The sequence below is a fragment of the Onychomys torridus genome, chromosome 1 (assembly GCF_903995425.1).
Source record: "Onychomys torridus chromosome 1, mOncTor1.1, whole genome shotgun sequence".
In the NCBI taxonomy this organism is placed as follows: domain Eukaryota; kingdom Metazoa; phylum Chordata; class Mammalia; order Rodentia; family Cricetidae; genus Onychomys; species Onychomys torridus.
In genome coordinates, this window is record NC_050443.1 from 96,913,677 (window position 1) to 96,934,876 (window position 21,200).

General features: G+C 45.7%; 1 protein-coding gene across 1 annotated transcript in view; it reads left to right on the forward strand.

The window, feature by feature from the left end:
- Vps35l (VPS35 endosomal protein sorting factor like) overlaps positions 1 to 21,200 on the forward strand; it is a 107,646-nt gene that overhangs the window by 54,004 nt on the left and 32,442 nt on the right. Inside the window, exons 19-26 of the mRNA XM_036195458.1 lie at positions 1,322 to 1,402; positions 6,023 to 6,085; positions 6,937 to 7,022; positions 10,293 to 10,373; positions 13,256 to 13,319; positions 15,996 to 16,094; positions 17,945 to 18,022; positions 19,548 to 19,662. Of these exons, the coding sequence (XP_036051351.1) occupies positions 1,322 to 1,402; positions 6,023 to 6,085; positions 6,937 to 7,022; positions 10,293 to 10,373; positions 13,256 to 13,319; positions 15,996 to 16,094; positions 17,945 to 18,022; positions 19,548 to 19,662 (667 nt within the window). The remainder of the gene's footprint in view (positions 1 to 1,321; positions 1,403 to 6,022; positions 6,086 to 6,936; positions 7,023 to 10,292; positions 10,374 to 13,255; positions 13,320 to 15,995; positions 16,095 to 17,944; positions 18,023 to 19,547; positions 19,663 to 21,200) is intronic.

Genomic DNA, 21,200 nt, shown 5'->3' on the forward strand with positions numbered 1-21,200 from the left:
AAGCCTGTTCCCTGAGTTCAGTGTTAAGTGGAGCTTTGTGAGTGTGGGTCACACCGACAAACTATCTCAAGGAAGCCAGAGTAATTTAGAAAGATGCATCATGTCATGAGACTGGAGCCCTTGTGGGTGGGATTAGTGCCCTTAAAACAAAATCCCAAAGAAGTCTGTTAACCTCTTCCATCATGGGGGGGCCTTGCGAGGAGGAACAGGCTTTCTCCAGACACTGAATCTTCAGGTGCCCTGATCTGAGACTTCCTGGCCTCTAGGGCCATGAGTGGGAAACCTCTGGCATCTTTAAACTTCCTGGTTTATGGTGCTGTGTTATAGCAGACAGTGCATGAGGAAGCATGACTGGGTTCCTATAAACCGTACTTATGCACACTGAATTCAAATCTCAAAATTTTTGCTGTCATAAAATAGTGTCTTAGTTAGGGTTTCTATTGCTGTGTAGAGACACCATGACCATGACAACTCTTATAAAGGAAAATATTTAATTGGATGGCTTACAGTTCAGAGGCTCAGTCCATCATCATGGTAAGACACGGTGGCATGCAGGCAGACATGGTGCTGGAGAGGTAATTGAGAGTTTTGCATCTTGCACAGGAAACAGGAAGTGAACTGACACACTGGGTGTGGCTTGAGCATATATGAGACCTCAAAATCTGTCTCCACAGTGACACACTTCCTCTAACAAGGCCATACCTACTCCAACAAAGCCATACCTCCTAATAGTGTCATTCCCTCTGAGCTTATGGGGGCCAGTTACATTCAAACTACCACAAATACCATCTATCTGTGGGTTGAATGTGAAACTAGTCTTCACTTGTTAGCTATACATGTGTTTAGGCTGTACATAGATGACTGATGTGAGCAATTACGGCAAATGGCTTATAAGGGTTAAGTCTATACCCTTCCCACATAGCCTCACTGCTCGCTTTCCAGGCATTGAGGCAGGAACCTGGGTCAGGTAGGCAGAAAGTAGCCTAAATGACTTTATCTTTCTAGAACAGTGTTCAGTACTGACTTAGAGTAACATAGCCATCTTGAGTGTGGTGATACTAGACTGAGGATATGGACATGATTTCTTTCCTTGTGTTTATTTTTTCAGAATATTTGAAACTATTTCTTGGAAGGTGTGTAGCTTTTTGCTTGTGTGTTTGGTTTTTGGTACTGGGATGAGCCCAGGGCCTCACACATGCTGGGCCAGTGTTCACTAAACTGTCTGCCCAGCCCTGTATTGTGGATAAGTCAGTGTCTTCCTCCAGGAAGAAAGCCAGCCATCCCAGTCTAACAACAGAATTGGTTTATGTTCCCTATATAGAAACGAGAAGTGAACACTGTTCTGGCTGACGTTATCAAGCACATGACTCCGGACCGAGCATTTGAGGACTCCTACCCCCAGGTAACAGAGGCATGCTTCCCCACTGTGGGGATATTGTTCTGTTGAGTGAAGGAATCCTGTGTTTAATCTCGGCTCTGCCATGTCCTAGCTTTGGGCCTCACTTTTGTCTTCTGTAGAATGGGGATGGGTACATGTGTGTCATAGCACATGTGCAGGCCAGAGGACAGTTATGGAAGTTGTTTCTCTGCTTTTACTGTCTGAGTCCTGGGGAATCAGACTCAGGTTGTTAGGTTGGCGGCTTTTTTACCCTCTCAGTGGCTCAGCACTTTTTTTAATGTGTGCCAGAAAGTAAGGAAGTGATCAAACATTGATCTTAGAGTTCTGGACATGGCATACATTGATGGGGATGTGAAAAAGAAGGAGGACAGCTTGAAGAGCCTCTCCTGGGGGGGGGGGGGGCAGCTTCCAGTCTGAGCACCAAAGGAAACCAGAGGAGAGCTGTAGCTGGAGAGTTTCTCTCAGAATCCTACTAAGCCCCCACAGTCCCACAGCCCACTTATAACATAATCATTCAGATGCTTATATTACTTATAAACTGTATTGGCCATGGCAGGCTTCTTGTTATCTAGTTCTTCTATCTTAAATTAACCCATTTCTATTCATCTATACCTTGCCACGTGGCTTGTGGTTCACCTGTATCTTCACATGTTGCTTATCATGGCAACGGCTGGCAGTGTCTCTCTGACTAAGCCTTCCACTTCCCAGAATTCTCTCTCCTTGTCCCGCCTATACTTCCTGCCTGGCCACTGGCCAATCAGTGTTTTATTTATTAACCAATCAGAGCAAAACATTTAACATACAGAACATCCCACAGCAGAGAGCTAAGGAGTAGCTCCCCAAGTTGGGGTACTTGATTTGCAAGAATGATGATCTGAGTTCAGATCCCCAGCACCCATGTAAATGGCCAAGCATAGTTGTGCATAAGGGGGTCATTGGAGCTTGTTTGCCAGCAGCCTAACTTCAGGTTCAGAGAGAGACCCTGTCTCAAAAGAGTAAAGTGGAGAATGATAGAGGAAAACACCCAGCATGTTCCTGTGACCTTTGTGCATATACACATGTACATATAACACATACACACCATGTACATACACTACACAGACCTACACATACACTATTCATACTTACACACATACACACAACATACACTGCAGACCAACCCTTGTACACATACCACGTATACTACAGACTTACACATACACACAGTTATCACATACACTCCATAGACCTTCACATGCATGCACTACACAAACCTACACACACCACAGTACTCTACACAGACCTACGCATGCAGACACCATGCACACACATATGCCACACAGAACCACACACATACACAGAACACACACGCACAGCCCAAAGAAGAAAAGCAGGACAGATGCAATGTTTGATCCCAGACTTGATCCACACAGAACCACACACACACACACACACACACACACACACACACACACACACACACACAAGAAGAAAAGCAGGACAGATGCAATGTTTGATCCCAGACTTGATCCACACAGAAGGGAACAAGGATGATACTAGGAGGGACCTCGTGAGGCCTTATGAGATTGGACTATGGGTGACAGAATCTTTTCATATTAGAGTGAAACTGGCCAAATTTGATAGCAGCGAAGTGGATGCCAGTGAGAAAGATTGTTTTAGGAAATGCAAAATGCAGTATTAAGGCACGAGTGGTGGTGTTCTTGTGATTTAAGGGAATTTAGTTGGTCTTTCATGGAGACATGTCAGGCGCTGTTAGTATTGATCACTGCCATAAACTATCAGAGATAATCAGCTCATGAAGTTTTTGTTATTGTTGCTGTTTGGTGTGGTTTGGCTCACAGTTTTGAAGGTGACAGAACTCAGGAGTTGGTCCTGCTGGTCCATTACATTGCTGGTCACTTTGAGAACTGTCTCCAATAGCTGTATTTCAGTTTTGAATGAGTGAGCTTGTTAAGTTTAAGCCAAGTAAAAGGATAAATACCGAGAGGGAGGTAAATAGGTAGTAAAGTGTCATTGTATTGGGTGCTCAGAACATCTTGCAGAAATTGACCAATGGAGAAATCAGACCCTTTAAGGCAGCTAGCCGGAGTTCCCTGAGTGAAAGTTCCAGTCAACTCCCTCAGGTAGGCTTCTGTGCAAGCTCAAAAGGCATGTGACAATTTACCAAAAAATTATACTAGTAATACACCCTCGCCAAGGACAATGACGGGACCAGGAATGGTTGCGTCCCACAGCCCCCCATGTGGGCACACCCCAGTAACCTGAGGGCTTCCCACCAGGGCCCCCACCTTTCTAACATTCTGCCATTGCCCAGTTGTGTCCTTCAGGAAACCAAGATTTTAATGCATGGACCCTTGAGAGAAACCTGTTCAAACCATAGCAGATACATTGGCCAAATTATTAAAATTTGGTGAATTTGGGTAAAAAATGTGCAGGAGCTCTTACTGTAATACTTTCAGCTTTTCTGTAAATTTGAAGTTATTACAAAACAAATTTTAAAGTAGGCACAATGTGTTTATAAATTCCACTATCATGGGTGGTTGGGTGAGGAAATATAGCAAAGGAAGAAAAGGGTTAGCTTTTGTGGAATCCTCTGAGGAATAAATGGTGTTGGACAGTGCTTTCAGTTTGCATTGTAATAATGAGATGTTACTGGGGGGAAAACCCTGTCTTTAAACCCAGAACATACATGTAGCTATGCAAAAATGATTTTGTTCCAAAGGGATTAGTTGCCTTGTATGAGAATATATGGTGGTGTATTATGTATCAAATAAAGCTTGCCTGAGGATCAGAGGACAGAGCCAGCCACTAGATTAAACATAGAGGCCAGGCAGTAGTGGCATACACCTTTAAGCCTAGCACTCAGGAAGCAGAGATCTGTCTGGATCTCTGTGAGTTCAAAGCCACCCTGGACTACATTCAGTCCGGGAGAGAAAACAGAGTCAGGTAGTGGTGGCACATACCTTTAATCCTAGTACTTGGGAGTTACACGCCTTTAATCCCAGCACTTGAGATCTGATGCCTTTGCTACCAGTATTTGGGAAGCACACACACCTTTAATCCCAGCACTAGGAAGGAAATGAAATGGCTGGGTGGAGAAAGGTCTATAAGACGTGAGGAGGCAGGAACTAGGCCTTTTCAGCTGAGGACTCAGAGGCTTTCAGTCAAAGGACTCATGGAGATAGGATCTCACCTTCCATTTGGCCGGAGGACTTGGTAGTGGTGAGTTTATCTAGTGGCTTGTTACTTTGTCTCTCTGATCTTTCAACATTTACTCCAATATCTGGCTCCAGGGTTTATTGGTTTTTTTTCATTGTAAGATTGTTTAGGATTCACGTTACAAGAATATTCTAATACGTTATAATGCCCCAGATTATTGCTTGTCATAAAGTTTTTGTTTTGTTAAAGCTGTCTCCCATGTCTTGCCTGGGCTGGCCTTGAACTCATTATCTTCCTGCCAGTGCCCTGATGAACTGGGGCTACAGGTGCTTACTACCACTGTTTCTTGACTTTTGAGACCCTCTTAATCTTTCCCTCAACTGACCCGGCCAGATGCTTCCTTAAGAAGTAATCTTGTACATTTCTACTTTGTGCTTGTAGAACTTGAGAGATGATATGGTAACAGTTTCTAGTATAAACAAGGTGTTTGTCAGCAAGTGTCCTGGATGGCACCCAGAGGCCAGTAATTACCTTTTATTTAGAAGTAGCATCTCCTTGGTTCTCCCAGGCCAAGCCCTTTTGACCAAGACTGTGTATACCTCAGGGCAAAGGCAGTAGACATGAGGCTCTGGACATTTCTGAGACTTGGCAAGATCTTTGGGGCAGTGGCCTTTGCTGCCAATGGTAAAACTCCACCATCTTCCTCTCACTGAAGTAATAAAGAAATGCAGGACCATGGTAGACTATAAATGGGGGTGGCAGTCTATGGCCGATACCCACTTGTAGACCATCACCTGGTTGTGTCAATAAAGTTTTATTGGCACCCAGACACTCATCTGTTCTCACGTTGGTTCTGGGTGCTTCCATGCTTTACTGATTGCTTGAATAACTGTGTGGGGCTGTGAACCTGGGTTTTTTGTGGTCTCCTAGACCAGTGACAGAGGCTAAGGTGAGATCCAGAGTTGTAGTTGTTGGTAGAGTGCTTGCTTGGCACGTACAAAGCTCTGGATTCAATTCCCCAGTGCCACATACAACAGGCACAGTGGCACACATCTGTACTCTCAGCACTGGGGAGGTAGAGGCGAAAGAATTAGACACTCCAGGTTACCCTTGGCAACATACTGTGCTCAAGGCAATCCTGGACTACCTTCCATTTTGAAAGATAAGTAGAGAGCATTGCAGACCAGGCTCCTAGTGAGCACATGGGCAGTCCTACTTAATCCTCATGGATACTGCCCTGCAGAAGAAGCTGAGGCCAGGGCATAGTCCCCAGGACTCTAAAGGAGGAGGTAGAGTAAGAAGGGCAACCAACTGAGGCAGGGTCTAGCCTGGTCTATTTTTCCTTCCTTGAGCAATCCAGGCTAACCCTGTTGTGATTGTAGTGGGGAGTTACGAAGGAGGGCTGCCTCTTTAGAACATGCAGGTCTTATTAAACAAGATGCGTTTCTTTGTTCTGTTTCACAGCTCCAGTCAATAATCAAGAAGGTCATAGCCCACTTCCACGACTTCTCGGTTCTTTTCTCAGTGGTAAGCAGCGTTTCTCAACGACCTCTGGAGGCCTTTGTCCTCTGTTGCTGTCAGGGTCTCCTGCTACCCAGGCCAGGACACTCACTTCCTTTTGTAAAGCAATGAGGTGCTGTCCCCTTGACAAGCAGTTTTTCCATATGACTTAAGCACCATTTGGACACACAGTACACGCAAACTGAGTGAAGAATGCTGTTTCTGTCCAAGTGCTTCCTCATCAGAGGGGTGTGCGCTGCACCTGCTACTGTTTGAGCACCCCTGTCCAAATGCCTGGGGCAGGAAGTGCTTCAGACGTGGTATTTTGTTCTTGGATTTGGGGTTATTCACACATACACACACACACACACACACACACACACACACACACACACACACACAAACATAATGAGATTCCTTGAACTGGGACCCAAGTCTAAACAAAATTTACTTTCATTTTATATGTACCTTTACACAAAGGCAGAGTTTCATATAACATCTTAACCTGTGCAAGAGACTGAGGATGCAGCTCAGGGCTACAGCACTTGCCTGACATGTTCTGTGCCCACACAACCAAACAACATACCAGTCACAAGCAGAACGTTCAACTGGAAAGTACGGTATTGGGAACGTCTTAGATTTCAGATTTTAGATTAAGGGTGCTCAGTCTCTAATCATTGAGAGAGAGAGAGAGAGAGAGAGAGAGAGAGAGAGAGAGAGAGAGAGAGAGAGAGAGAGAGAGAGAGAGAGAGAGAGAATTCCAAGCCAGGTCCTTCAGAGGACTTCCAAACATTCCTTCTGCTTATTTGAACCCCCTCTCCCAAGTGACTCACGAATTATTTCCAGTTATTTGTGTCAAGTGCTTTCTCTATTCTTAGGAAAAGTTTCTGCCGTTTCTGGACATGTTCCAGAAAGAGAGTGTGCGGGTGGAGGTCTGCAAGTGCATCATGGAAGCCTTCATCAAGTGAGTACAGGACGCGCGCGGTTCCTTGCGCTCTGTGAAGTGTGTTGATGGCTGATGCACTCAGAAGCCTAGTGATGTGTGTATACCTCATCCCTAAATACCACAAGGAGAAACACATTAAAAGCAGGTGCCATGCCGGCACAATGACTAATTCCTATAATAATCCCATTGCTAGAAGACTGAGGCAGGAGGATGCTAAGTTCAAGGCTAGCAAGACCTTGTTTGTGTGTGTGTGTGTGTGTGTGTGTGTGTGTGTGTGTGTGTGTGTGTGTGTGTAGGAGAGAGAGAATATTTATATATGTAGATAATTTGAAATAATTTTTTAAGAAAAGTAGAAAGCAAACTGAGCAAGCAAAGGCAGTAAGCAGCCTTCCTCAGTAGCTTCTGCTCTAGCTCCTGCCTTGAGTTCCTGCTTCCCTTCCTGACAGACTGTAAATTGTCATGTAAACCGTAAGCTGAAATGAACTCCTGCCCCGCCAAAAATTTTCTTTTACTTATTGGGGGCTGAAAATATGGGGTGGTGGTTAAGAGTGCTCTAGCATTGGACCAGGATTTGGTTTCCAGCATGCATGTACAGCTCACAACCATTCATAACTCTAGTTCGAGGGTGTCTTATGCTCTTCTGAATTCTATAGGTATCAGGCATGTACATGGCGTGCACACACGCATGCAGGCAAAATGCTTATATATGTAACATAAATCTTTAAAATTTTATTTTATTTTATATACGTGTGTGTGTGTGTGTGTGCATGCCTGAGTGTAAGATATAAGTACCATGTATATTCAGGAGCCCATGGGGGTCAGAAGAAGGTGTCAGATCCTCTGGAACTAGAGTTATAGGTAGTTGTGAGCCCCATTTGGGCACTGGGAATTGAACGTGGAAGTAAGTGCTCTTAGCTGCTGAGACATCTTTCCAGCCCCATGATAATTTTTTTAATAGCAGGCATCATGATAAAAGTTAGTAATTAATGCTTAAGAAAGCCAAAGGAGGTCTAGAGAGGTTGGCTTAGTGCATGAAGGTGCTTGGCACCAAGCCCGATGACCTGAATTCAGACCCCAGAACTCACATGATGGAACAAGAGAACCAGCTCTATGTGCATGCCATACAGCACACCCTCCCCCCAAAATAAGTAAATGTTAAAAAAAAAAAAAATCAGGTACAAACCAAACGGTCAGATGTTGACAGGATGCTGGCCACAGTTCATGCCTTCAACATGGCTTTGGAAGGAGTCTTTCTCTGCATTAGGATTTGTGTTGGTTTGTTTGCATCAGTGAGGGCCCTGAATAGCCATGGCTACCCTGGTACCTGCTGTGCAGCCCAGGGTAGCCTTGAACTTGGAGTAACATCCTGTCTCTGCTTCTTGAGTACTGCAGTTGCAGCACTGTGCCACCAACTTCATTACGAAGGAGATGCCTGGACTGCTTGTGGAGCAGCATTTACAGAATGAAAACAGACTGGGAGGGGACAGGTGCAAAGACAGCCAGCCGTCTTCAGTGCTGGGTATACAGCAGACGACTTCAGATTCATTTTCTGATATAGTTCCTGTCACTTTCTTAAGTCCATGTTCTTAAACTGCCTGCTAGCAGTGTTCCATGTAATAATGTACAGGCAGCGCACAGCTTTTTATATGGGAACTAGGGATTTGAACTCCAGTCTTCATGCGTACACAGCAAGCATGCCTACCTGCTGAGCCATCTTCCCAGCGCTTTAATTTTAATTTAGCTTTTTTAAAATTATTATTCTAAAATACTAAGTGTTCAAGATAGAACATGCTCTTTCCAAACCAGATACACAAAGAGCCTGTGAAATAGTGGAGAATGTCACATGCAACTACCCTTAGGCATACTCATTGAGCGTTTATCACATATGCACACACATGTGGGCATGTGACTGCAGTTCCAGCTGTTCAGAAGGCTGAGGCAGGAGGATTGCTTAGGGCCTAGAATTTGAAACCAGCCTGGGCAGCACAACCAGATTCTATTTAAAAAAAAAAAAACCCAAAACAAGAATCAAACCCCTCTGCCTCTTAAGTGATGAGACCAAAAGAAAAGACGCAATAAGTTCAGGTAGTGATGTGGGTGAGATAAAGGAAAGTCAAGTGAGGGCGTGTGTGGTCCAGAAGGGTGGAGGGAGGTGAGATGATATGACAGTCTGTGGACAAAGATGAAAACCCATTTTTAAAGTCGCATGCTGATTTTAAATGTAATGGACAACATGTAACTAGTTTGGTTTACCTGTGATTTCACGTTGGTTCTCTTAGGGTAATGAAAATTGCTCTGAATTCTAAGAACATAAATATGGTTGAGTTTAGAAAATTGAGTTTGATATTACTCCAGAATATTCTGTGCATTCTCTTTTTTTAAATTGCATTCATTTATGTGTGTGTGTATTCATGCATGTGTGTGCATGTGCGTGTGCGTGTGCGTGTGTGTGTGTTTGTGCATGTGCGTGAGTGTGTGTGCACATGCCACAGTGCAGGTGTGGAGGTCAGAGGAACAGGTCAGTTTTCCCCTTCCATATTGTGGTTGTCAGGCTTCGTGGTGAGCACCTCTACCCACTGAGCCATCTTGCTGCCTCTCTCCTTATCTTTCTAGAAGATCAATTCCTGGCCAGTGAGATAGCTAGCTCATGGGGTAAGGCACTAGTTGTGCAAGCCTGACCACCCAGGTCAGTCCCTGGAACCCGTGTAACTGACTCCAGAGTTGTCCTCTAACCCCCGCATACATACCGTGACATGCCTGCACCCTAACCTCTACATACATACCATGACATGCCTGCACCCTAACCTCCACATACATACTGTGACATGCCTGCACCCACCCCACACAAGGTCACACAATAATGAGAAATGCAGTTATTAAAGAATCCTTTCCTGCTGTATCTTTAGTATGTGTAGAAGGACACACCCACCTCCCGTGAAGATTCATTTGGGGCATTGCTCCTGTCGTGTTTTGCTTGGCACTTAACTTCCATGCAGGTTGTGGGCAGCTGCAGGAGCCTGTGTTCATCGTGGGAAAAAGACACTTTCCCTTTGCCCGGCCCAGGCGATGGCTTACGGTGATTTTGCAAGCAGGGGCAGTCAGGTGTGTAGGAGTGTTCCTGTGACTCACAGAGGAGCCGAGAGGGAAACCAGAGTGTGTCTCACTGATCGCTGCCTGTGCGTAGTACCAGACAGAGCATCTGGGGTTCTCATATAGCTGTTGAAAACCGAACCCACTCTTTCATGGCCATGGACAGAGGCTTTACAATTGTCTCTTAATGTCTTCTAGGTACCAGCAGGAGCCAACCAAGGACCCCGTCATCCTGAATGCCCTTTTGCACATTTGCAAGACCATGCACGACTCTGTGAAGTAAGATGCCCTTGAGCTAAGATGCAGCGTGGTTGGGGTGCATTAGGGAGTGACATCTATAAGCTGCTGCTGCAGGCAGCTTGATCTGCTCTAGAGTCCTGAAAACTGGGGCTGGAGAGAGCAAAGTGAGCAAGAGTGCTTAGTGCTCTTGCAGAGGACCTGGATTTGATTCCCAGGACCCACATGTTAGCTTACGATTGCCTATAATTCCATTGCCAGGGATCTGACATCCTCTTCTTACCTCTGCACATGATGCACATGAACTCATACGGACACACACACACACACACACACACACACACACCAAAAAATGAGTAAAATGAAAGTGATGCTTGCTCAAGAGGCTGCACAGGTGGTTCTGTTGATAATGTGCCTGTTTTGCAAACAAGAGGACCTGAGTTTGAATCCGTGTAATATCTAGATGCCACTGTGCGCAGCTGTAACCTCAGTGGCAGGGACACAGAGACAGGCCGAGCCCCCAGCCAGCCCATCTATCAGAATTGATAAGCTCCAAGTTCAGTGAGACCTTGCCTCAAAATAGGTGACAAACAGTTGACAAAGACACATGATATCAATCTCTGGATTCTACATGCATGTGTATGCGCCCCTCCACACACATAATCACACACACACACACACACACACACACACACACACACACACACCTATTGAAAGCAACACAACACTCCAGTCTTGTAGAGCAAGGAGCACAGGCTAACCTTCAAAAGGAAAATGAGACAGCAGATGTTGTTATGGAGGGATTTCTGCTGGGCAGAAGGGTTTTGTGCAAGTGAACTCAAAGCCTGTCTCCTAGAGCTTCCTGAGAGCAGTGATGGCACAGTGGCAGCTCGCTCAGCCAGTAATGTAGCCTCTTAGTGCAGCTCACCCTTACCTTGTCATGTGACATACAAAACACGGCTCTTACAGTGCCCAGAATGTTGAGAGCCTCAGCCTTTCGCTCAAAGGCTGTTTCCATCTTACAGGTTGTTTGTGGCTATTTTAATCTCCGAGAATTTTTGCACAGCAGCTTGATTCACTCGAAGTGTTTTAAGAATTGATAATGTCGCTTTGGAATCTCATCATCCACAGGATGCATTTCTTCTTTTTTCCTCCCTTTAATTTTAGAATCTCTATAACTGTGCCTTCAAATTCATGAGTGGTTATAAAAATCCAAGCGTTACCAGTATCATTACACATTTGCCAGGCGAAGAGACCCACACCAGTAATCCCAGCACTTGGAAGACTAAGGCAGGAGGGTCACGAGTTCAAGGACAGACCGCAGGCGGGGTCTTAAGGACAACAGTAACAATACATTTTCATAATAAATGGGCCAGTAGACTTACATTGAGCAAAAACAGAAATAAAGGTACACAGATAGTTATATTTGCAAGGTAGCGTTTGGCTCAGGAGACCTGAGTGGGGAATGGTAGCTCTTGGGTACTGGATCACCTAAGGATCCAGGGTCCTTCTGTGTTGTTGCTCTGGCGGCATCCCAGAGCCGTGCTGCCCTCATCTTCCTACTGGAAGGTGGCCTGTGTCCACACAGGCCATGTCCACAGTCTAGCCCATGCAGCTTCCTCTGAGGGACAACACTTGGAAGAGTCACACTTTACTTCATTCACGATGTCACACCTAGCTTTGAAGGAGGCTGGAAAACGTTGTCTCAAAGAACTGAGGGGCACCAAGCACGGTGCCCTACACCTCTACTCCAGTACTACAGGCTAAGGCAGGAGGCCAACCTGGGCCATATAGTGAGGCCCTATCTCAAATAGTAAAATTGAAAAGAACCAAGGGCCCACTGTATACCAAAGAACAGTGCAATATTTGCAAAATGCATTTTCCCTTATGACAAGCCAAACAAAAACTTTCTTTTTTGCTTTTTCGAGACTGGGTTTCTCTGTGTAGCTTTGGTGCCTGTCCTGGATCTCGCTCTGTAGACCAGGCTGGCCTCAAACTCACAGAGATCCACCTGCCTCTGCCTCCCAAGTGCTGGGATTAAAGGCATGCACCACCACCGCCTAGCTCAAACAAAAACTTTCAATTGTATTTATTTTTGTTCCTAGAGATTAAACCCAGGGACCTTACACAATGCTAGACGATCATTCTACCACTGAACTCAATCGCCAACCCCAAATGTTTGAAAACTCTAAAAATAAATTTGGGGAACTATTTGTATGTATAATCAAACTAGACTCAGCAATTGAAATTTATATTTGTGTTAAATTTTGTGCTGAATATAAGTGAGATCTGTTTCAGACACATGCAAAAGTAAGGTAATTGATGGATGGAGGTGGGGATAAAATAGGCATCGCAAGGTGTCGATGGTAGAAGCTTGATAGCAAGTGTGAGTATTCATTAGAAAGTTCTTTGATAAAAAGGGTGGTGGCACACACCTTTAATCCCAGTACTCGGGAGGCAGAAGCAGGTGGATCTTTGAGTTTGAGGCCAGCCTGGGCTACAGAGTGAATTCCAGGACAGCCAGGGCTACACAGAGAAACCATGTCTTGAGGGGGAAAAAAAGAAGAAAGAGAAGAAAGTTCTTTGATGTGTAGTAGAAAATTTTAAAAATAAGGAGACACCAGGTTTTCTCTGAAGTGCGAACTCGGACGTCAGCGCTTGCTGTCTGATTTCTAATTGCCTTCTCTTATGCTGTTGATAACTGTGCCTTGGGATGGCATCTTCAGGGAGAAGAGACATACATTTGAATTTTGTTCCCTTTGGTTAACACTTCCATCTAAAGATAGACAGGCAGCCTGTTGGGAGCTTCTGCATCTAGAAAATGCACAGTAGCCTCACTCTAACCCGCCTGCCTCTGGGGCTCTTCTCCACGGGCGGCTACATTTGCTGCCTCCGTGTTAATTATGCACCATTATCGATTCCAGCGCTCTCACTCTTGAGGACGAGAAGAGGATGCTGGCCCACCTGATCAATGGATTTATAAAAATGGTAAGTTTGTGGGAAAGAAGTTTCAGTTCACTTGGAAACATGATGTCATTGTTTATCCCCTCTGCTGAAAGTGACTCATGTTGTGTTCCCCAGAGCTTTTCATTTTTACTGAGATAAGATAGAATTAGAAATTTCTGACATTTGCCAAGACTCCCGTGGGGGCAAAGGGAGCCAAGAGAAGCTAACTGTGGGAAAAGTTAAAGGGGAGGGGTGGGATAGGGAAGATGTGGACGAACGCTCCTAGGGAGTGGCTGGACTCTGGGTCTCCTCTGCCACAGGACCTCCCATCCATGTTTTCTTTGGTCCCACCAGCTTCCCCTTGCCTTCTGTCCTGAACCGGCTCACCTCTGACCCTGTAACCTAGCAACTTAAGTGAGGAGGAGTTTGTTTCTGCTCACAGTTTGAGAGTATATATAGATATAGTCCCATCATGGTGGAGGTGGAGGCAGTGATGTCACCAAGGGAGGGACCGGAGGCCACACACAAGTCACTTTGTGTCCACAGTCAGGTAGAGGGGGGAGAGAGAGAGAGAGAGAGAGAGAGAGAGAGAGAGAGAGACTTGTGTGTGTGTTTGGCATGTTTTCTCCTTTTGCTGTAGTCTGACCACAGCCCAGGGACTGGTACCACCTACACTTAGAGTGGTTCTTTTCATTGTAATTTACCCAATCTAGATCATCCTCAGTTAACATGCCCAGAGGCCTGTTTCCCTGGTGATTCTAACCGTACAACTTGGGAGATCTGAGGGACTCCCGGTGACCTAAATCATGGAGACCGAGAATGGAGAGCCAAGGCCCTGAAGTAGTTGTCATGTGGATTGTCAGTGGTGGTCACACCAACCAGGCGCACATCCCTGTCCGCTCCATTCATTTACTGCTGCTTGGCAGTTAACCTCAAGTGTGGTGGCATACAATAGCTGCTCTCTTTGGTTTTTTAAAATTTCTTCCTTGATGATTTTATACAAGTAAACATTGTATTTTGTTCCTATCACCCCCTTACTCTCTCATTCCCCCCTCTGGGCCTTTTCCAACAAGTCTGCCTCTTACTTTGTGTGTTTTTTATTTCAATGTTTTGTGACCCTCTGGGTTTCATTAGTGTAGCTTGCATGAGCGTGGTATGGCATTGTTACTGAACACGGGCATCTTGCTGTGGAAATGACTCTGCCATCCCCAGCGGCCATCCTTGCTTTGTTTCTCCTTTGTAGTCTGCGGGTTGGCTGGCCTTCCAGGCCTCAGAGGATGACAGCTCACCTGGCTGCGGCTAGGTGGCCTCCATTGTCTTCCAGGTAGCTTCTTCCTGTCCACCTGTGCCATCTAGTTGTCTCAGTTTTTATGTCCCGCACGGTGCTGTCTTCATGAGGGTGCAATATGGAAGCTCAAGGCTTGAGAAAGCCAAGCCTTACATATCCAGTGACCCTCAGCTGTATTCTGCTGAGTTCTGTTGGTCAAAGAGAGACACCAGGTCATCTGTGAGGGAGAGGAGGTGAAGAGACCCCACCTCCTGATGGGAAGAGTCCAGAGGAAGTGGACTGCTTTAGTCTTTTATGGAAACATCCTGCCACTTGGTGTCCCAGTTCATCTTTACCTTAATTGCGGGTGTTACTGAGGTCTTACTGTGAGGCTGGCCTTGAACTTCTGGACTGAAGCAGTCCTCCTGCTTCAGTAGCTAGGGCGATAGGTGCACATCACACACCTGGCTTGGGATCCTCTATTTTAATAAAACATCCGAATCCAAACTGACTGAGGTAGAAATGTCGAGGTCTCCCGATAACAATGTAAAAGCAAAGCTGCCTACTGGTTCTCTGGGTGCCATCACTTTTGATGGACATTCACCATCAGCCTTTTGGTTCCCAGGTGGAAAATGGCCCTGGGGATTTACCAAGTGCCTCTCCTTCACCCTTAGCTAATGCAGTATGCTGACCAGGAGCAATTTATCTTTTTTTGTTTGTTTTTCTGTAGCTTTGGAGCCTGTCGTGGGACTAGCTCTGTAGACCAGACTGGCCTCGAACTCACAGAGATCCACCTGCCTCTGCCTCCCGAGTGCTGGGATTACATGCATGCGCCACCACCGCCCGGTGCAATTTATCTTTCTCAGCCCTTGTCTGAATGTCGCCGAGTCTCGGGGAGTAAGGTGTGAGCCTTACACTTACTATGGGAACAGCAGAGCTCTATGCAAACTGATCTGAGGACAGCCAACTCTCTCCTACTGTCCAGCTTTTCATAAAGACAAGGAAAGAGGCTCCTTGCAAGGGGCTAAGGTGGAGACACTTCCTTTTAGCTGCTGAGCTCAGGTCCCCATCAAGAAACAGTAGGGTGTGACCCATATTAGGGAAGCCCTTGTGACAAATGGCTCCCAAGGACCCAATTTATGTTCTGCGAAAAAGCCACAGCTGACAAACAAAATTCCATGGTTTCCTTTCCTTGCTAGTCTGGAAAATTCTATTTTTGCCCTGCTCCTATTCTGTGCCCCTGGACTTCTTGCTCTGGTCACAGAGCTGGCTTCTCAGAGTGACCTTTCAGTTCTACTTGGGCTCAGGGAGAAAGTGTGTGTGTGTGTCTGTGTGTCTGTGTGTGTGTGTGTGTGCATGAATGTGTGGGCACATACACATTCACGCACACGAGTTTGTCCCCCCACTAATAACAGCACTGTGTCTCTTAGCGTCTCTCTCTTCGATTCTAGGTCTCCTTCGGCCGTGATTTTGAGCAGCAGCTCAGCTTTTACGTTGAGTCCAGGTCGATGTTTTGTAACCTGGAACCTGTTCTTGTGCAGTTGATCCACGTAAGCATTCTTGTCATGTGTTCCTTCAATGAGTGCTGATTGGTTGTCAATATACCACATGCTAGGCTCAATCTGGGAAGGTTCTTTTAGTTATTTGAGACTAGGTCTTATGCAGTCCAGGCTGACCCCAAATTCACTATGTAGCTGAGGCTGGCTTTGAACTCCCGATCCTTCTGCCTCTCCAGCCCCAGTCCCACCCCCAGTGCTGGCGTCAAGTAGCTTGCAGTCTGAATTTTCAAGCACTCTCCTGCTCCTCTCCTCATGGGCTGGAGAGATGGTTCCTCAGAGTCTAATCAGATCCACAGCTTTGCTTAAGCTTTTGAATACGCTCAGTCATTTCTTCTTTCTTTTTATGTCTCATTGATTTCTTTTCTTCTTGAATAAACCACCCCCCTTCTCAGAAATTTCTCTCATTTCTGCACGATAGTAACAAGAGTAAAGTGGTCTGCACTGGGCTCCACTGATGGGCAGGTGACCCGAGGCCCTGTCTAACCAGTGGTTTGCTGCTCTCCGCAGACTTGCTGACTCCTGAGTCAGAAGATACAGTAACAGCTCTGCTTATGATTAAGCAGCTAACAGCTCGAAAAACATCAGAAAAAGTAAAATAATGTAAATGTATAAAAGTGGAAAGAAAAACAGCATTTTTATTTTGTTCTTTTAAAAACGGTTCCTAAATAACATAGTTCCAGACTGGGTGTGGAGCACAGTGGCGGGGTCGCAAAGCAGACGAAAGTATGCTGTTTGCATAACTGCGATCGCTTTCTGGTGAACGTGTGCATGCTTGTCGGCTCTGCACAGTCCCAGCCCTGGACTCAGATCACTTAGCACTGCCCTTGTTTTCTGTTCCCCATCAACCTCCCCCAACCCCCAATTTTTTATCACTGTGGCTGCCGAAAGTCCACTTATGCAAAGTATGGCTATAAAGGACGTAATTCAGTGAAGTCACAAGCTATGGCACACCAGCACTTTGCACAGAGTCCAACAATTGCTATTTCTTAAAATCTGCCCTTGATTGTAGCATCCTGATGATGCCATGGCACCCAGTTTGGGAACCAAAACTCCCAATTATTCTTTTTATTTTTTATTTATTTATTTGTTTCTTATTTATTTATTATGTATACAGAAGAGGGTGCCAGATCTCATTACAGATGGTTGTAAGACATCATGTGGGTGCAGAGAATTGAACTCAGGACCTCTGGAAGAGCAGTCGGTGCTCTTAACCTCTGAGCCACCTCTTCAGCCCCCCATTATTCTTTTTAATCAATTTTATGTTTCTTCTGTTACAGAAGAAAAACATTTTGTAGGAACTTGTTTCCTCCTTAGTATGTTATTTTGTACCAATCATTTTAAGATCTAAATCTAGAGACTTCATTTATAAAATGGGGGTTGGTCATGGAGCCCACCCGTAGGATGTAAGGATCAAATGAGCTGGCTGGTGTATCAGCTGAATAACGTGGCTGTAGTTGCTGCCATTGCTGTTAGCATTATCCGGTTACATTGCTCAGTCTACTCTTGGGTTTGGAAGTTTTCTGAGGTCTGGTGCTTAGATGTGAGACTTCTGGAAATGGGGTGAACAAACCCTGGCTGTTCATTAAACCAGGCAAATGTTCATTTGTTATGCTCATTGGTAGCTGTGACTGACACAGTGAGTGCCTGTGTTCTACTATCTTGGAGATATTTGCTCAAGCCTAACCTGCCTATTGATCTTAGTATTTCAGCGTAAGGGGCCAGCTGGTTAGTCTTGATCCATTTTGGTTGTTTGTGGAGCCCGCATCCTAACCTCTGGAAGATGTCACTCTGGGTCATGGTCAATTCATTACCATTTCTGTTTGATTTCTTCCCAAATCTAGAGTGTGAACCGGCTGGCAATGGAAACAAGAGCAGTCATGAAAGGGAACCACTCCAGAAAGACAGCGGCGTTTGTCCGGGTGTGTGCTACAGATCAGGGCTCCAGACTTGAGTGCAGTGGGCTCTTGAGTGTGCACTGTGCTGAATGACTGTTCCCAGGGATGCTAAGTGTGTCATGAAAAGGGTGGCTTAGTGTTGATTTTCAAGATTTATTTTTCCCTAGGAATCGATGGGTTAATCAGTTTCTGTATTGTTTTCAAAAGAAATGTCCAAGAAGCCTAAATTTCAGTACAAATCACACATCTCCAATCTCCAGATCTAAAACATTCCAAAATCTGATACTTGCCATGATGCCACAAATGGACAGCTCTGTGCTGTGACTGTGTTTTGTGAAATACTGTGTGAAGTTACCACTGAGCTGAGGGTATAAAGCACATAGGGGACATAATGGAATTCTGTGATTTGACTTGGGGTCTCTTCCACAGGATGCCTCACTATGTATAATATACACAAATATTCTAAAATCCAAAACTCTTTGAAACCAGAAGCACCTCAGATAAGGGATGTTCACCCTCCATGTGTTCTTAGGCAGTTGAGAGAGACATTTGTATTTCTGTGTGCCAGCCGCAATCCCTTGAATTTTCTCTAATATATTAATATAAAATCCTTCTCTAGCAATATCATTTTCACATAATATCTTCATGCCTATAACTGGAGGGCTTAGTATAGTTTTTCTCTTGGTCAAAGTTACATCCAAATGTCAGCATCTTGGGGTGATGTCCCAAATCACAGTAGAGCGGCAGTGCCCCATCTTTTTTTTTTTTTTTTTTTTTTTTTTAAGATTTATTTATTTATTATGTATACAGGAGAGGGTGCCAGATCTCATTACAGATGGTTGTGAGCCACCATGTGGTTGCTAGGAATTGAACTCAGGACCTCTGGAAGAACAGTTGGTGCTCTTAACCTCTGAGCCATCTCTCCAGCCCCAAAGAGAGTGGCTGAATTTCTTTTTTTTTTTTAGATTTATTTATTATGTACACAGTGTTCTGCCTGTATGCCAGATTTCATTACAGATGGTTGTGAGCCACCACGTGGTTACTGGGAATTGAACTCAGGACCACTGCAAGAACAGCCAGTGCTCTTAACCTCTGAGCCATCTCTCCAGCTCCCCTCCCCCATCTTTTAAAATGAAACCACACCCAAGAGGTTATAGTGAAAGGCAGGCGTACACCCGTTACCTCTTGCCTCTGTCCTTAGTGTCAAACATTATCTGACTTTTTAGCCTCCCCTGCTTAGCTGCTTATTACTTCCATATTCCTGAGCAGTTTCTCCGTTGCCCACACAGAGTTATTATCTGTGCCTAAGTGCGTTGAGGGATGAAGAGTTAGTTTTCAAACTCTCTATTTTGTCCCTTTCTCCTTCCCTAGCTTTCCAGAGCTCATCAGAACTGGGATTGCTGGGGTGTGTGTGTGTGTGTGTGTGTGTGTGTGTGTGTGTGTGTGTGTTGGGGGAACAATGCGAACAAGTGTTACGCTGTCCACTTGGAAACACATCCTGGGTGAACTTGGCTTATTGACCAACCCTCTGCATCTCCCTTCTCTCTAGGCCTGTGTTGCCTACTGCTTCATCACCATCCCCTCCCTGGTGGGGATCTTCACCCGCCTCAACCTCTACCTGCATTCTGGCCAGGTTGCCTTGGCCAACCAGTGCCTCTCCCAAGGTAAGCCTACCTGTCTCTCTGTCCTTGATGCTGCCTTGTGACTTCAGAAGTCTGACTCAACCACACACATCCCTGCATGCATGTCCTGACAGATGCCTTAACGGGAAAAAGCAGCAGTCAGGGAATATTGTTATTCTTTTTTAAAATTTTCTGAGACAGGGTTTCCCTGTAACAGTCTTGGCTGTCCTGGAACTCCCTTTGTAGACCAGGTTGGCCTTGAACTCAAAGAGATCTGCCTGCCTCTGCCTCTCAAGTGCTGGGATTAATTTCACCACTGCCTGGCTTAGTGAGTATTTTTAAATGCTTCTCTAGTAGGAAACATGGAGTCAGGCAACACAGAGGCCGATGGAGACAGATGGAGGAGTGAGATATTTTCTGTCCTGACCTTCTCCAGTCTGTTTGTCCTTTTCAGGCCAGGTCTGGCAGCCAGAGATCTTGGGCTAGGATGCCTAGGAAGCCTGAGAAGTTAGGACTGCTTCGCCACAGCGGGTTCAGGGTTGTTTTTATTGTTCCTGTTTGATCATGTGTTTGAACACCAGACACACGGATGTGGAATCTAATCTTGGAATAGCAAATAGCCTGCTATTGGGGTTGACACCTCCACTCTGTCTGTGTGGTTTACCTGAGAGGCTCCTCCTAAGTATCAAGAGGGTGTTGGGAAAGTGAGAGTGTAAGTTCAGCCCTGGTTCCTGTGCGTGGATGAGAACAGCAGCACAGTGTTGGAACTCCAGGCTGCCGGGCCTTTGCCCCAACTTGAAGCAACTGCTGGGCACAGCGATGTGGTGTCTGCTGCATGTTTAAAAATTCATCTGATGATTTTTGCTGGAGTCCAAATGCAATCGCACTAAACCTTAAAAGCCCATCACTGTCCTTCTGAAAGCCACACAGTGCAGTTACTGGCCAAATAAATAATGCAGCCAATTACTGCGAAGGAGAGAGCTAAATATGAAGTTCATGGGAGCTGGTTGCTTTTGTCTCCCTGAACATCCTCTCATCTCAGCTGGCTCTAAAGCGTCCCCGACCCCCACTTCATTCTCGGGCCCACCTTCATTCTGTCTTGATTCCATCTCCAGTTTCGGGCTGGCCTCTGCCAGGGCTGAGTCTAGTGTCTTAAACCCCCTGCAAGCCAGCTCGGGATGCTAGAAAAGGCCACATTTACTGCAAATATTCCTGCCTGTCACCCCGGGAGCACTGAGCAGCCCCTAAAGACTTGCACATCAGTGTTTCCCACCTGGAGATGGCCCAGAAATGCCTGTCTGCCCTTTCTTTGCCTACTCTAGATAGTTTCTTGTCCTTGTTTGTCAGTGGCTCAAAAGAACGTGTGTTTTTATGAGGAGGGCAGTGGGAGGGGAGAGGGAAGGAACACTCAGCCTCCTGATGTAGTGAAAGGTCTGGAGAAGTAAGATTGATCGCCTGGGTTCAGCCACCAGTACCGTGTGCTGAGGCCTTGGTTGATGGTGGCTTTCAAGTCTCCAGAATACAGTGGGTCTGCCCCTGGTTCTGCCCCTTAGGGAAACAGAAATCTGCCCCTTGGACAA